The sequence below is a fragment of the Blennius ocellaris genome (genome assembly GCF_963422515.1).
Source record: "Blennius ocellaris genome assembly, chromosome: 7".
In the NCBI taxonomy this organism is placed as follows: domain Eukaryota; kingdom Metazoa; phylum Chordata; class Actinopteri; order Blenniiformes; family Blenniidae; genus Blennius; species Blennius ocellaris.
In genome coordinates, this window is record NC_137656.1 from 18,568,248 (window position 1) to 18,584,827 (window position 16,580).

At 41.9% G+C, this 16,580-nt stretch overlaps 1 protein-coding gene across 1 annotated transcript; it reads left to right on the top strand.

The window, feature by feature from the left end:
* Positions 1-7,392: 7,392 nt before the first annotated feature.
* On the top strand, positions 7,393-15,766 carry nr2f1a (nuclear receptor subfamily 2, group F, member 1a). The gene is made up of 3 exons (XM_080499155.1): positions 7,393-8,564; positions 10,074-10,601; positions 14,582-15,766. The coding sequence occupies exons 1-3, from the start codon at positions 8,132-8,134 to the stop codon at positions 14,854-14,856; spliced, it is 1,236 nt and encodes a 411-aa protein (XP_080355281.1). The 5' UTR covers positions 7,393-8,131; the 3' UTR covers positions 14,857-15,766.
* The last annotated feature ends 814 nt before the right edge of the window (positions 15,767-16,580 follow it).

Here is a 16,580-nt window from a genome sequence, read left to right on the forward strand (position 1 = left end):
TCACACTTGTACACCCCTGATAGGATGCAAATAGTTTCTTTTTATTCGTAGCCTCCCATCCTGTTTTTTTTCCCTGCAATTAAAAAAAGAGACAGGGAGCACAGTGGCTGATATTTGTGACTTCTCAATGCATCTTAAATCATACACCTTTGTCATTCTTTGGCCTGAGACATCAAACAGGTGCTATGAATAATTTATCTTAAGAGTTTCACATTGATAAGGTCACAATCTGCCCGGTCTGGCCACTAAACACAGGCCATCTTCACACCTTCACCTTACTGTCTTTTTTATACACGTGCCCTTATACTACAAAGACCTAATACACCCCCAAGACGATTTTGTCTGTAGGTGCGGCAGACAGACTTGTTTTGTTATTAAATAAATATTTTTGACAGCATTTTAAATCAGAAATGTTTGATTTGTGTATTTTTAATGCACTACACAATTGTTGCATTGGCTGTTATGGACTGCGTTGTTGCATTATAACAAATATAACAGTTTGCAAAACTGTATTTTGAAGCTCAATGTCCATGCATGTCCATTCACGTCATGAAATGTACTTAAATACAAATAATATGCTTTCTCTCATTCTGCTCTGAAAGTTAGGAGGGAAATTATTTTTTTGCTTTCCACCACTGTAAACTAAACTACATGACTATGCTTTGTCATTTTCAGCTCTAGCATGCTGATGGTTCAGCTACACTACATTTCTAATTAAGCCCCTGCTGTGTGTTGAATTTGGGGGAGAAAAATGGGGATGAAATAGTACTCATTTACTTAAAGGATAAACAAAGCATAAATTTAACTTGATGAGGTGGTGTGCTCTCACAATGTAAACAATCAGGTGAAGTTATCTGACTTTTTTTATATATCCTATATCCCTCTTAGTTTTAATTTAATGTGAGCTGATCCACTATGTTTACGGATGTAAGTATATTTTCTTAAGTCTTTTTGGCGGATCGTCCACTTCATTAATATGACAGAGACAGGACACAATGAACGGTGAGCTGTGTCATCATGCGTGACTCCCCCTTCACTGTAAACACACAGTAAAGACCCCCCTTTCCTCTCCTCCTTTCTGTCTTCGCTCCCCAAATGATCGGAATACTTCGTCAAAACGCTTTTTTGCGCTCCTCAGTGTCGAAGGGTAATCTCGCTCCTCTGTCGCTGAGCTATATGGTGTGTTGTCGGATAATGTGAGGATGGGATGAAAGGTAATCTGCGTGCAGAATTCCTAAAGCTCCCTTATCCTTGTTGAATTTCTCAAGAATTCCACCTTTGGCCCCTGGTTTCCCTGAAATAAATTACCTTAAGGGTGAGATGCCTGTACGCACCCACAGTTTAAGTTTCCACTTTTTTTGTGCTGCCCTCTTTAAACGCAGTCAAACAGGTATTAAGTCTGGGTTTAATTCACTTTATTCCTTCAGGCTGCATCGCTCCCTCTCTGGATATTTGACAGGCACTTCAAGAATGAATGCGAGCAAATTATTTCCCAAACTTGCGTAAAACTAGTCTTCGCAATAATGAAAGCGTGTCTTCCTGATCACTTATGATTATAATATTGCAGTCAGGTGCCGATTCCACGTCTTACCTTCCGCCAAAAGCCCTTTAGATAAAAAAATGTTCCCACTTAAATTAATTTTCTGATTGATATCCGCTGTTTCTCTCTGAATCCCTGAGAACACGCGCTGGTAAAAGTGTCTGTTTCCCCTCATCGCTTCCGGTACTTAAAGTTTGGTTTTTCGGTGTTACTACAAAATTACAGTGTTTGCACGGTGGAACCACGAGGGTTTGAGTGCTAATGGATTTGTAATCTCCGTCTCTGGGACCATCCAGAGTAATTAGCACATAGGCTCTAAAGAAATGACGGTTAGTGAGCAATAAAGCCATTGCCCATAGCATAAACTGACAGTCCCTCTAAGTTAACTCCAACCTCAACCCTAATTGGGAAAGTCGTTGCCGTTATTGTCCTCAATTATAGACTGGTATTCAAAAAAAAAAAAAAAAACCTAGAAAGACTTTCATTCATCACGCGTAAAACTGAAGGAGCGCAAATCTCTGGAGACAAGAGTCCATATTAAAAATAATGAGTAAATAAACAATATCGAGGCACAAACTAGGATACTGTGGGAGGAAAGACGTTTTACAATTAAAGTAAAGTCATTTTAGGGGAATATTGTTTTCAAAATCACACTCAACCGTTTGATTAAATTATATTCAAATTATATGTTTGGTTTAATTTATTAATGTCGAATTGAAATTAAAATATAAAGTTTCCTCGTTTTGAAGAATCCTTAATAATTAATTATATATGTGGACTCTAGCCTTGTAAATGCTTAAGTCTTAAATAGCCTTTGGGTTCCCGAATATACCAGGTATTTCTCACAGATAGCCTTCACATTAAGAGCAATTAGATTATGTCTATTGAAAGTTGCTGATCCATTTGGGGTGGGGGGGGGGGACGCAATCGGATAAAAGGCGATTTCAAGTGACCTTCTCGTCCCTTACACGCCAATCTCAGGCTTCAGAATAATTTGGGATGAGATTTGAACAAAAAGACGGCCCCTCACCCCCTCCGCCCCGACCCGGAGCCCTCGCTGCCCTCCTCCCCCCTTTTCAACACACTCACAAAAAAAACAAAAACTCCAATTCAAACAGCAGGAGGGCTCAGATTTTAAAATGTAAACTTCAAGCCTTAAAATATGAATTTTTATGTGCATGCATGTCTGCATATGCTGACGAATAAAGAGTTGAGAATGCTGAATAATAATATCTATACTTTTCTATTTCAAAATCTAAGCTGCTTGGAAGAGGTCAAAGGCCTGAATGTCATTTTATATTGAATGTCTCCCAAACCACTATAATACTGCAAGATCACTGCATACATGAAAGTAAAGTGTAAAATGAAAGCACATTTTCAAAATCCAGTTTTATGTAAATATTTCATGAAACGATTAACATCTGTGTGTGGTCCTAATTTATTGTCAGGGTAATAATTGTGCTCCAAAATGTGATCTTGTTATAGTTATTACTAAAATACCAACTAATAGGAGTTCTACATTTACTTTGAAATGTACTTTTTTTTTTTATTACATGAACTCCAAATCTACTTCTAAACTGACAAGTAAAGCCATGTTATGGCATTGTGAACAACACATAAGCGTTTACTCACAGAATTATAACTAACACCGTGATCATCCATCAAAATAATACGTTTTGTGAAAACTTTTTCCACACAGCCCAGCAGCCGGGTGTCATGTTATTTATATTTGCATACTAGCCTCGATTTGACCATTAATCAGTGTGTGTTATTGAAACTACCAGGAGATGTATAGCAATCCCTCTAGCTGCACACACACAGAGGTGTCCATCACCTCATTCCTTTTGGTTGTTTAATTATTTCACTTTTGCAGGCAGGTGTTAAAGTCACAAGCATCAGCTGTCTGTGGCCCTTTAGCCCGACATCCAGAAACTTAACACTTCAGTGTACACAGGAGGCATTTTCAGCAGAGGGCCCCTGGAAAAGGGAATCGGCCTCTAAGCCCAATACAATGTCTTATTGACTGAATGCTGCGGTTATAACCCTGATGTGATTACACGCAGTCAATAATAAACAGATCCACGGCCGTATATAAAACTTCACTCGAGTTTGCTGAGTTTTAAACGCTCTAAATGCTTTCCTGTGGTCATCTGTTGTTTTATTGTTGGGGGTGGGGGAGTGGGGGGTTTGCACTAGTGACCTCGGTGTTTTCCCAACTGATTGTGCTGCTTGTTGGTTTCAGTTGAATAAAAAAAAACTGCATTTCGTGAACTTACAAAGTCTCAGTCGGTTTACAGATGGCATCAAGCATGGATCACACATTTAGGAACAACTGTAACGTGTCTAGTATTCTAATGAATGTGTAATGAAAGAAGTACTTTGTAAAAAAAAAAAAAAAACACACACACACAGGGGGAATTTAAGTAGTCATAAATAATCTATTTGTGGTTTATTCAATTTTAAATAAAATGTAGAAATCCGGTTTATCCCATTGATCCCAAGAGCACTAATTATCGTGTTACAGGGCAAGCCATTACGTTACAGTAAGGCGGCCATTGTATAACGCGTAAATGCATCCATCACCTGAATGACACGTTTAACAATGGGATTATGTCACCATTTAATGTTTTCAATAAGTTAGTATTTTCACAAAGGTATGCATATTTTGTCTATGCAATTTGAAAGACTATAACAACAGCGAGAAAGCGAGCAGTAAGAAAGAAATTACTGTAAAAGTAATAATTGGCAATATTTGGCCATGTGAAGGTTCGGTTAAATAGTAAAATAGAATATATTTAATCAAACTCATTGAGATGCGCTCGGTGGAAGTTAACTTGAACTAACACGTCATTTATTTTATATCACTTTTCATTGCAGTCCCTTCACATCAATAATGCTGCTTTGATAAATCACACGACACGTCGTCTCACTATTCCTCCCTGCAACACTTTCTGAAACGCGCTGCTTTCTTACCATAATTTTATTTTAGCGAGGCTTTAATAATTACTTTTAGTAGCCACACTGGTCATTTGGGGGGAAAGTGTGTAAAAGATGTACAGCGTCTTGTGTCCTTGATCAGCCTTTTAATCCGGTGACACTATCGCTGAGACAAACAGACTGCTATCGATCTTTTCATTATGTGTTGGAGCAACAAATAGCCTCGCAGGTGAGGTGCGCGCGGGACGCGTAAAAAGAAAGCCTCCCCCGTCCAGCGGTACTCAACCTGCAGCCTGTAACGAGGTTACAGTCGCCCGATGAACAAAATCGGAGCAGATCGTTGTAAAACTAAGAAACGAGCCTCGATAATCGGCGACTATGTGGACAAAAGAGGCGACCGTCCACTTGTTAGAAAAGTTGCGGCTGTGACGCGACCCGGCTCCGATTGCAGGCTTTGAAGTAAACGCTCATGTGGCGTGACTGATAATTTAACCTTGCGTTAAGACCCGTGCGTGTGATGCGTAATAGAAGGGAGAAATAAATAGAGTTACTTGCCTGATCGGTGGCTGGTTTTATCCAGGTGGAAAGCAGCTCCTCTACTGGTAACTGCTGTAGCTGGTGCTTCTTCTTTTAATGTCCTGCCGTCCACTTTCTCCTTTTTTCTCTCGCCGTTTCCCAGATTTCTATTAGTGCCTCTACCCTGCTCCCATTCGCTGTCCCTCTCACTCTCACTCTCCTCTCCTCTTCTCCCGCGGAGCCCCTTTCCAATCTGTGGAGTTAAATCTTAATGATACACTTACAGAAAAAAAAAATCTTTGTCCGATTTAATCTTATTGGTTTCACCTTTTCAGAGCTGGAGACATGGCCGGGGACTTTCACTGGAGTGTCCGAGACAGGGACGGGAGAGAGAGCTCTCTTGTTGAATACTTAAAAACAACCCATCCCTCCTATGCTTTTTCAAAGGGGGCACTTGCATATTAAAGCTCCATTATAACTGCTAATAATCTATGTGTGCTTAAGATCTGCATTCTGCAACTTCATTTGTGTCACTTAACAATAAATGAATGCACCACAGCTGTTTTTTTGTTTGTTTTCCACCTCAGCATGACTACTTTTTAGTGAGATTTACGCACACGGTTTTAGATGCGTGTTAGATTTAAATCACGGACTACCAAACCGTGAAACACTTTTGAGACTACATCTATTTTGTTGCTAAACAGTTTGTATGTATTGTCCTTCTGTACAAGGTTTTGTCTGTAATAAAACTTCCACAAATTAAATGCAAACCGTTTGACGAACTTAAAAATACAAAACATGACATTTTGATTAATTTTATTTTGTTTGGATATTTTCAAGTGAGACTTTTAAGTTTTTAAAAAATATGTGCGAAAGATCACTTGGACAAGCATGAATATGAGGTTGCAATTGTACAATGTACGCTAGATGGCAGCGCGATCCAGACATTTCTGAGTTAGAGACAGTCAGCCTGCAGAAACCCTGATACAAAAAAAGCCGGAATCCCCATGCAAATTCCCTGTAACTTCACATGATTTTGAATTACTGTCATTATTAAGACATAATGTGACACCAGCTCAGTGATTGTGGAGATTATAGGACCTTGGTAATTATTGAATATTGCTTATTCCTTGGTCTAATTTTAGAGATTTTCGGCCGCTGGCAAGGCATTCCGTTTGTACAAGACGCTGTATCTTATGCATCATCTTTCCGTGTGACATTTTCTCCTTTTATGAACTGGTTTCAACTAAATTGCAAGTTTTAATCAGCGGCACTGTGCCGATTACAGATGACGGTGTACCGCAATGCGCATGCCAAGGACAAAACAACGTGTGAAAATGCAAACCCACTTCAAACCGATAATGACATGTGCTAATTTTATAATAAAGATAACAGTCCGAGACAAGCCCTTTAGAAACTTTGGGGGGGGGGGAGAAATTCTGAGCCAGAATCCCCCCTTTTACCGCTGCGCACAGCTTTTGGTTTATTTGTCGTGCGTAAAAGCTCCCCACCATCACTACCCCTGCCTTTACCCCGCTTTTTTTGCTATTCTATCCAGGGTTTCTTCCTCTTTTTGGTGACAATAGACGGCCCATACTAATCAGGTTTCAAAGTAAATAGCAGCGCGGGGCGAGCTCAATGTAAATTGTGGCTGTCAGAGCCCCCCAGCCCCTCCAGTCGCGGATGGCAACACTGTAAAAAATATCCATCCTCAGACACCAGGCAGCGCAGTGTTGAGTCTGGAAATCTTGGATTCACCAAACCGGGCGACTGACTCTTTCATCTCGGGACATGATGCTTCTACTGGTTTCCGATGCCAATCGATCCAGCACTGTATACTCTATTACGGCGACCGGTAATTTCTAAAGGAATCTCCCTGCATGTTGTGCTTTATTCCAGCGGACTGACGCTTCGGGGGGGGGGGAAGAAAGAAAGAAAAATCTACAAACGACTGAGAGCGTGATCGGAAACAGAGGGGAATTCTGAAAAACGGCATTTGGTTTTTCTTTTCTTACTCTATTTCAAGAAAGAATAACATTTTAACATTCGAACACGAGACCCAGTGACTTATTGGGTTGGACATTTTTTGCAGTGAATGAACGGAGGGGGACTCTAACCAATGGAGAGAAAGAGAGGGCTTGGCTATAACCTTAGCCTCCCATTTTCTCTCTCCCTATCCCCCCTCTCCTCCTCTCCTCCTCCTCTATGCAGGGCTCTGGCCAGTCAGTCGCCTTTGATTATCAGTCTCCAGCAGCCCCTCTCTTGGCTCCTTGACATGAGCACCATATAAGGCGCAGCGATCTCCATAGAAACGTGTCAGTTTCAATAGTAGTGTCAAAGTTCACTATATACAGACATTCGCGCAGATCCCCCGTTTCGGAAACATTGCTCTGCTGGTCCTCCCGTTTAAGCGCATTCATTTTTTGGGTCTCTCCTTCTTCTTGCATATTCTATTAGTTGTTGGTATTTTTCCTCTTCTTTTTTTTAATCTTTTCTCTTCGTATCGCCGTTCCTCCTGCCGGAGAGAGGTGAAACTATACATGGGCACTTCGTTCGGCGACGCTGCTTTCCTTCGCTGCTGGGCGAGATGATGAGCTTTATTTAAGAATATAGATGTAAAAATCCGGCTCTTCAGTTTTTCCTCCCCTCCTGAGCGGGCGAAGACGGGAGTGTAAAGGAGCAAGGGGAAGAAAAGAGAAAGGAATTTATCTCCGCAGCACTTTGGATCGCGTCTTTCCAGCAAAGAGGTTTTTTTTTTTTTTTACTCGTTCCTGCGTCCATGTGAATCGCTCCTGCCTTTCCTTTGTGGCTATTTTATATCAAACTGCAATTTGTTACGACTGGACTCGGGTTTTCCTACAAGATTAGGGATTCCTGAATGGCTGACTGCAATTTACCTTGGAACTGGCCTCCCGATACTTGCATATCCTGATCGGCTGCCGATTCAATCGCCCTCCTGTATTTTGAATGTATTGATCGCGTTGTACTCTTCTTCTCACCCCCTTATGAGATTGCGTGCTCCGATTTGACTTTGCACTGCCCCGTCTTTTGAGATCCCGGCTTTTTTGTCCCCTTCTCCTCTACGCTTCATAAACATCGGCGATCATTTCGCTTTATAGCACTTTCCGGGGCCGAGATATGGCAATGGTAGTTAGCGTCTGGCGAGATCCGCAGGAAGACGTGGCCGTAGGACCTCCGAGCGGCCCCAACCCAGCAGCGCAGCCGGCGAGGGAGCAGCAGCAGGCGGCGTCGGCGGCGCCGCACACTCCGCAGACCCCCAGCCAGCCGGGACCCCCGTCCACGCCGGGGACTGCCGGGGACAAGGGGAGTCAAAATTCTGGACAGAGTCAGCAGCATATTGAATGTGTGGTTTGCGGAGACAAATCGAGCGGCAAACACTACGGCCAGTTCACCTGCGAGGGATGCAAAAGTTTCTTCAAGAGGAGTGTACGGAGGAACTTAACGTACTCATGTCGTGCCAATAGGAACTGTCCCATTGACCAGCACCACCGAAATCAGTGCCAATACTGCCGGCTGAAGAAATGTTTAAAAGTGGGAATGCGGCGGGAAGGTGAATATATATATATATGTATTTTTTATTATTTTTTTTAAAGCCCACTCATAATTACGCATCCATAGCAGCAGACGAGCAAGGCTGCCATGTTGCATTAAGGTCACAGGCTGTATGGCTGGGCATACTGCAGTCTTCATCCATGTTTTTGAGGGATGTTTGCATGAACCGTTAGTCTTCCTGGCTGTACGAGAGAGGACTGAAAGGCCAGTGCAGCCACACCAGCTGAATGCAGGTCGCCCGAACAAAAGCGGCTCGTCGAGCTGACCCTTATATTTTGTTTTTTTGTTAGTTTTTTGTTTTTTTCTACTGCAGTTTAAACTGGGGTGTTTTCAGGCAAACCTTAAAGGTCCTGCAAGCCCATTTTAAGTCTAGGTTTTTAGACCAGAAGTGTGTGTGTGTGTGTGTGTGTGTGTGTGTGTGTGTGTGTGTGTGTGTGTGTGTGTGTGTGTGTGTGTGTGTGTGTGTGTGTGTGTGTGTGTGTGTGTGTGTGTGTGTGTGTGTGTGTGTGTGTGTGTGTGCGAGGCTAATAGTCCATCCAAATATGTGCAGCTTACTAAAATCTAAATTGTACAGCAGGAATTGTAACCTGTGTGTGTGAGAGAGAAAGAGTGTAAAAATGAACACATAACCAGCCCACGTCTCTCCCTCTGGCTCCTTATGCTGACTAGACAGCTCAGACACACTGAATAATGTCGCTGAAGTTGTTCATGGCTCATTGTTTTTGCTTGGTGCATTACAGGCCGTGTAACTTTCCTCTCCACGTCAAGTGTCTGATTCCACTTTATGCAGACATCCCTCATTTCGAGCGTATTATTTGCGGGGTGCAGTACATCCCTACGTGCACTGGAGTCTGACTTGCATATATATATTTTTAATTTTTAATGATAAACAGAGGCTCAATTCTTTTTATTCCCAGCCGAGCTTTTGATGTAGACAAAATGTATAAATGTGAATGTTTTTATCTGTAATTATCAATCACATTTATCACACATTTGTCACGAGTTAAAATTATTTAAATAAATAAAAAACCCAACATTAATATTTCATGAAACAAATGTGGGATTAACTATGTACATGACCATAATAGTAGTTGTGTTTACTTTAGTTGTATTTGAGGGAGAAATCCGTCTGTTTTTAGTAAGAAAGTGAAAGTGTGTGAATTTGTGTCCAAGCCTGCGATGAAGCCTGCATCTCTAAATACAAAGACAGTGTAAAGATGAGGGCACACAACATATCTGCTTTCATGAGCTGTTAGTGTTGTTGATAGGACGAATCTGCTTTTATATATCATTTTTTTGCGATCAGTATCTGGTAGTGTGTTTTGAAATGGGTTCCGTTTTTTTTTATTTATATATATATAAATATATAATGTTTTAATTCTGTGCATGCCGTTTTGCTGAGCAGAAAAAGAGAGGAAAAAAACCCCACACCATAGCTGTAGCTTTCGTAAACTATGTTTGTCAGTCCTGGATGCACATTTCCTCTTCTTCTCTTTCTTTTTGTCAGCGGTTCAGCGAGGACGAATGCCTCCAACCCAGCCGAACCCAGGCCAGTACGCGCTGACGAACGGAGACCCTCTGAACGGCCACTGCTATCTGTCCGGATACATCTCGTTATTGCTGCGGGCTGAACCTTACCCGACGTCCCGGTACGGGAGCCAGTGCATGCAGCCCAACAATATCATGGGCATCGAGAACATCTGCGAGCTGGCGGCTCGTTTGCTCTTCAGCGCCGTGGAGTGGGCGAGAAACATCCCTTTCTTTCCCGACCTCCAGATCACCGACCAGGTGTCCCTTCTCAGGCTGACGTGGAGCGAGTTGTTTGTGCTTAACGCGGCCCAGTGCTCCATGCCTCTGCATGTGGCCCCTCTGCTCGCTGCGGCGGGCCTCCACGCCTCCCCGATGTCCGCGGACCGCGTCGTGGCTTTCATGGATCACATCCGGATCTTCCAGGAGCAAGTGGAGAAGCTTAAGACCCTGCACGTAGACTCGGCAGAGTACAGCTGCCTCAAGGCCATCGTGCTTTTCACATCAGGTGGGTGTCCCACGACATGTCACAAAGCCCCGAACACGTCCAGAATCAAAAACCCAGGGCCTCGATCAAATAGTTTTACTGCGAGCGCATCAGGAATAGGGCTGTCAGGTAAATGCTGGGTCCCCAAATCTGAGTTTACGAGATGTTTGTGTAGCCGATGAAACAGCTATTTTGTCAACAGCTTGCTGCAGATCCACTTACATGCATTCCCATGTCAGTTGTAGCCGCAGCATAAGACGTGTAAACAAATCCAGATTGAGTGAGCGCCTCAGCTTTTTTAAGTGTATCACTCACTTCAGTACCTTATAAATAGCATATAATTACCAGTGCCATAGGTAAATATTCCACAATTGTTGGGCTTAAACTTTTTCCTATTTGTCTGACGCGAGTCCCCGAGAATCGCACGCGTCCATAAATTTTTGGAACAGGTGTCAAATAATTGACCGTAAAGATGAAATAGTCTATCACTGGGTGATATATGACAGCTGATGCATTTATGAGCGCCAGTGCATGCTTTTATCCCTGTTTTTCGTGCACAAACACATGTCTTGGAGGGGGGCAGGAAATAATCCTTAGCAGGCTGAGATAAAAAAAAAAAAGCTTATGGAAGTTGACTCGTATGTCAGTGCATCGCTTCTGTGGGACATAGAGCACCACTGCTGTATACACTGCTTGCAGATTCAGCAAACCTGTTTTCTTAGTTGTCGATGATAGTTTCTCAGCAAGGTTTTTTTTTTTTTTTTTTTTTTCCAAGTCACTTGCATTGTTGACAGCTTAATTGATGGCTGTCGGACTGGGGGTCTCGAGGTTCCTATTTCCTCTCGATGCGTTTATTTACATGGTAGTTTGGAGTTAGTTGTGTAAGCGTGGTGCCATCAGGCCTGTTGTGTCAGAGGAGTGTGCTGATAATGGGCAGGAAACGCAAAGTATAAACTTATTTATAGGCCCCAAAACCAACTCTGAACTTACCTCAAAGTGTTGACCTCATTCTCTATTATTTGACCAATCATAAAATTCTGCAAATAGGTTGTATTTAAACTACAATTGGACATGCTCACTATAAAATATAACATTTTAGACTAGTCTTTAGTTTTGATTTTATATTTGAAAAATTAGCACTTTTAATATCCCTAGAAAGCGGCTTAACTCAAATTTACATAGGAAGAGATCATACTTGTCTTCAAGCATATTTCACTAATTATTATATTATATTATATTATATTATATTATATTATATTATATTATATTATATTATATTATATTATATTATATTATATTATATTATATTATATTATATTATATTATATTATATTATATTATATTATATTATATTATATTGTATTGTATTGTATTGTATTGTATTATATTATTACTGTTAAAAAAATCCCCATACTTTCAAAAGTCTTCAGTGTGTATTTAGTAGTTTTAAACTGCGTGATAACAGGGTAAGAAAAACTGAGCAAACTCTCAGTTCAAATGTCACCAAACTTAAATGACGTAAATAGAAACTCCTATTTAGTTTTCCCGGCGAGGAAACCACCTTCGACATCAGGTTTTCCTCTTTTGGTGAATACATTACAACTTAGGTTTCCCTTCAGTGAGAGGACTTTCTGTTTGTTGATATATTTAGATTTAGAAGCCATAATAACTACTGTAAAGGGTGGTTGTTTGGCAGATAGGTTACCTTGACCAACCAGATTTTGACGGCGTACTGAGTAGAAAATATATGTTTTGACGTAAACGATACGTACTTCTGCTGCCACTCTTAAGCAAAGTGACAGCCAGTTGGTTTACTTTATTTATTAGTAGTCCATACATCTTGTAATGAACTCGAGCACAGTGGCATAGTTGACCATATCTTTCTATTGCACGGTGTTGCATTCATTCACCCCAGATTACAAAATGAAAAACCTCCATAGACACATTCAGATCCCATCTTACAGATCGTTTAGGTGGTTTGGTGGGCTTCAACTGGTGCCGACTATGGAAACACATGTGGCACTTTGCCAAGACCAGCGTGGATTGTTTGCCTTTAATAACACCAGACTTGTCAGTATTTGATGCATAAATAATGGTGGCCAGGGTAAACTATTTCACCACAGTTCAGGATCATTGTCCTACATTAACTCCTTCTGCACATGTGTGCACATTGTAGAGTATGTCTTCTCTCACTCGCACAAAAAACGGTCGTTTGCGAATCTGGAAGCTATCTTGCTCCAGGGTCTCGGTGCATATTGAGGTTGTGGGGTGCAGCGTTGCAGGCATGGCCTTATGGAGAACTGTGGGTGTCTGAGCAGCTTTCTCCTGATGCACTCATTCAACTCCAGCATGCATTGAACTTTCTCGATCGCAGCATAGAAAAACCCCCCTATCCAGGTTTCACGAGAAATTTTCTAAATGTGGTCTAATTAATTTCAGGCGTATTGATTGCTGTAGATTTTAAAAGGGGGACACTCAGCGTTAGGTCCAGGGGGGGATTTGCATACATGGGGCTCTGACCGGCCGCACTGAGGTCACAGTAAATCACCCTGAGATCTCAGCGGTGCCCCCGAGTTCATAAGGTTATTATGTCTAGTCATAGTGAGTTATAGCACTGAGAAATCAAGAATAGGCTTAAGAGCTTCTGCTCACTGCTTAATGTATAGTGCTTTAAACTAAAGCCGCCTTTCTTGTGTATTTTCCACAAAGGCACGTCTCCGTAGAACATCTTTTAAGGACACCCAGACTTCTTGTGGGACCATCCCCGACAAGCGGTCACGCTGCGTGCATTTACTGCATTTTATAAACACGCATGCATGGGCTGTGTGGAAAATAGATCGTTTTATAACCGGCTAAAACGTGTAAGACACTAACAAGCTTTTATATGCTTTTGTCTATACTGAAGCGAGGCTGCACAACCCACCAGTGAGCAGCAAACACGCCTCGCCTGCGTTGCTGCACAGACTCATTCCCTGACATTTTATGTCGCTTCTGTGTGACTATTGACTTCACCTCCTCTAATAAATTTGATTGCTTTCATCGGCCTGTCCTATAGGCTCCATCGAAAAACAGGCCAAGAGTGGTCTATGGAGAGAAGAGCGGCGAAATCACTTAACAGCTTACTGCAGAGTAATTAGGTCACATTACATCCAGTGTAATTTCAGATTCATCAGTGCCGTTTATGTTTCCTTATACTTGAATCCCCAGAGTTCAGACATCAAGAGCAGTGGCCTTTAGGCCTATAGCCTACCCCCCTCACCCCCACCCCCCATACTGTCCCATCACTTATTGCCTGCAGCACCCTTTTCATGGCATTTAGCTGCAGGTTGTTGTTGACTGTTGTGAGGACAGACAGAGATATCCTGGGTCTGTGCATCCCCTACTCCAGCAGCAAGCACCTTGTTTATTCTGTATGACAGTCTCACTCGCTCAGTGTGATGTAGCGTGTTTGGGCAGCATGTTTGTTCTTTCCACATTGTCAATAACACGTAATGGCGGGTGTTGAATGATAACCAAAGCGCTTTTTTGTCGGACGTAAATTGGGTATGGCAAGGTGTGCATTGCCAAGGCTCGAGCCCACATGAGGCAAAAAAAAAAAATATGGCCATGTGGTTTGTTCCCACGTATTACATTTAAAATAGAGACATTAAAAAGGAGTGTGTGTGTGTGTGTGTGTGTGTGTGTGTGTGTGTGTGTGTGTGTGTGTGTGTGTGTGTGTGTGTGTGTGTGTGTGTGTGTGTGTGTGTGTGTGTGTGTGTGTGTGTGTGTGTGTGTGTGTGTGTGTGTGTGTGTGTGTGATATGATTAAAAAAAAAACAAAAAAAAAAACGTTTGCAGCTCGGCGACCTATTGTGATACATGATTTAGTATTTTAGGTCTTCAGATTTTGTTCGACTCCATAATTCAAAATTAAATCCAATATCAACAATGTAACAGACACTGACTCATCCGTTAAGACGCACTGATCCTAACCACGGTGTTTTCTTGGTGTGTGTGTCTCAGATGCTTGCGGCCTGTCGGACGCTGCTCACATCGAGAGCCTACAGGAAAAATCCCAGTGCGCACTGGAGGAGTACGTGAGGAGCCAGTACCCGAACCAGCCAAGTCGCTTTGGGAAGCTCCTGCTGCGGCTCCCCTCTCTGCGCACCGTCTCCTCTTCAGTAATCGAGCAGCTGTTCTTCGTCCGCTTGGTAGGTAAAACTCCTATTGAAACCCTCATCAGGGATATGCTATTATCCGGGAGCAGCTTCAACTGGCCTTACATGTCCATCCAATGATCCTTATATGAAAGTGGAAAAAGAGAGGAAAAAGGACCAAAATTCAGCACCCCTCACCCCGTCCTCCTTCAAGAAGACTATATATAGGACCTTTTCTGAGACACTTGGAAGACATTACTTTTTTTCTGTCTTCTGGGACTGTGATGGAATACATTATGTACAGAAAAATATTGGAACTGGACTTTACACCTGTGTAAATCCACCTTCATCTTCAAGAACAGTACTCTTCATTTTGTAAAATACTAGTCTTTATTTTCCTTTTTTGTAAAAAAAAAAAAAAAAAAATACAAATAAAATGAAAAACATCATATGCGCAGTAAGAAAAAAGAATCAAGACTTAGCGGGAAAAATAATGTTTCCAAGCAATTATAAGAATTGTCCTGTGTCTATGTACCTCTCTGTTTTGTATTTTTTCTGGTTCTAAACCAGGGTTTCTGTGATTCTATACTAATAATTTTTTGATATAACCTTTTGCTTCTTATAATGAGTGCGATATATGTTGTCGAAGCTATGTTCTCCAAGAATTAAAATTGAAGTGAGAATTTAAAAACAGAAAAATAAAGAAATTTAGACAAATAAGAAACAGTCTAATCGCTATGACAATATCACCACTGATGGTTGAACTTTTTCCCAATTGATACGATGGACCTGCAACAGCAGCAAACTGACCTCCAGGACATTTTTACTGACATTTTTACTCCCGGACGTCTGGGGCGCCTTTCCCCGGGCCATGAGTGCGTGTGGAGTCGATCATCAGTCAAAGAGGAGAGACATGAAAATCAAAAGCACTTTTAATATATCATTTCAAATACATTTTGTTTGTTTCGTCTTGAAAATTTTCATTGTTTCTTGAATTTTATTGGTTGTTGCCTTCAATTTGCTTACTCCATGATGCAGCTTTTTGCAGAAGGGTCGGTTGATGAAGTTGTGTGATGGTGACTGTACTATTAAAAAAAAGAAATAGGCAACGATGTCTCGTTCTCAAGCATTTTCCTGGGAGCAAATGTCAAGATGTGCGGACCTTTTTTGATACCATCTGAGGGGACCTGCTGCCTCCTGGTTTCTGTGAGGAAAAGCGCATGGGAAGACAAACAGTCTGCAACACATAAATCTCAATACTCTGTCACATCCATCGGTAAGAACGAAGGGATACACGGGAATTAACGACGGTAATTGCACAACAGTCCCATATTGCATTTGAGCAGATGCACTGACATAACTGGCAATGCAAAGGAATGGAGACTATACGCGAGGAACCGCAGCACTAAGGTCTCTGCCAGCCTGTCAGCGCATAAATGTTTAATATTTTTCCCAGACAGCAAGGCAAGTCTGCGCAACACACAGAGCCACCTCTATCCTTCCTCCCGTGGCTTAATCAAGGTGATTCTCCACAAACCAAACAATAACCCCCCTCCCATCCGCCCCCGTTCTTAAAAAACTCCGCCTTGATAGTGCTTGCCTTAATATTGATGTGGGCGTCATTTGGCAAAAGGGTTAGGCCCCGCCGCAAAGCTGCTGTGATATGCGTGATCAATCTGGAAAATGTATTTTACAGCATGTAAGCCAGTCGATAGGAACACCGAGTGTGATGCATTGTGTGGGAATAGAGAGGAGGGAGGAAGAGAAAGAAAGAGAGAGGGGATCGAGAGACTATGGTGCTAGCGTTGAGACAAATGGGGGGGATGTGATGGGAGGAAGTCAAGTGTATGTATAGGGGGGAAAAG

Bases quoted from the DNA above. Each gene is read 5' to 3' on its own strand.
- nr2f1a (XM_080499155.1), top strand. From the start codon at position 8,132: ATGGCAATGGTAGTTAGCGTCTGGCGAGATCCGCAGGAAGACGTGGCC. The intron at 8,565-10,073 runs GTGAATATATAT...TCTTTTTGTCAG, and splicing joins AGTGGGAATGCGGCGGGAAG to CGGTTCAGCGAGGACGAATG. The intron at 10,602-14,581 runs GTGGGTGTCCCA...TGTGTGTCTCAG, and splicing joins CATCGTGCTTTTCACATCAG to ATGCTTGCGGCCTGTCGGAC.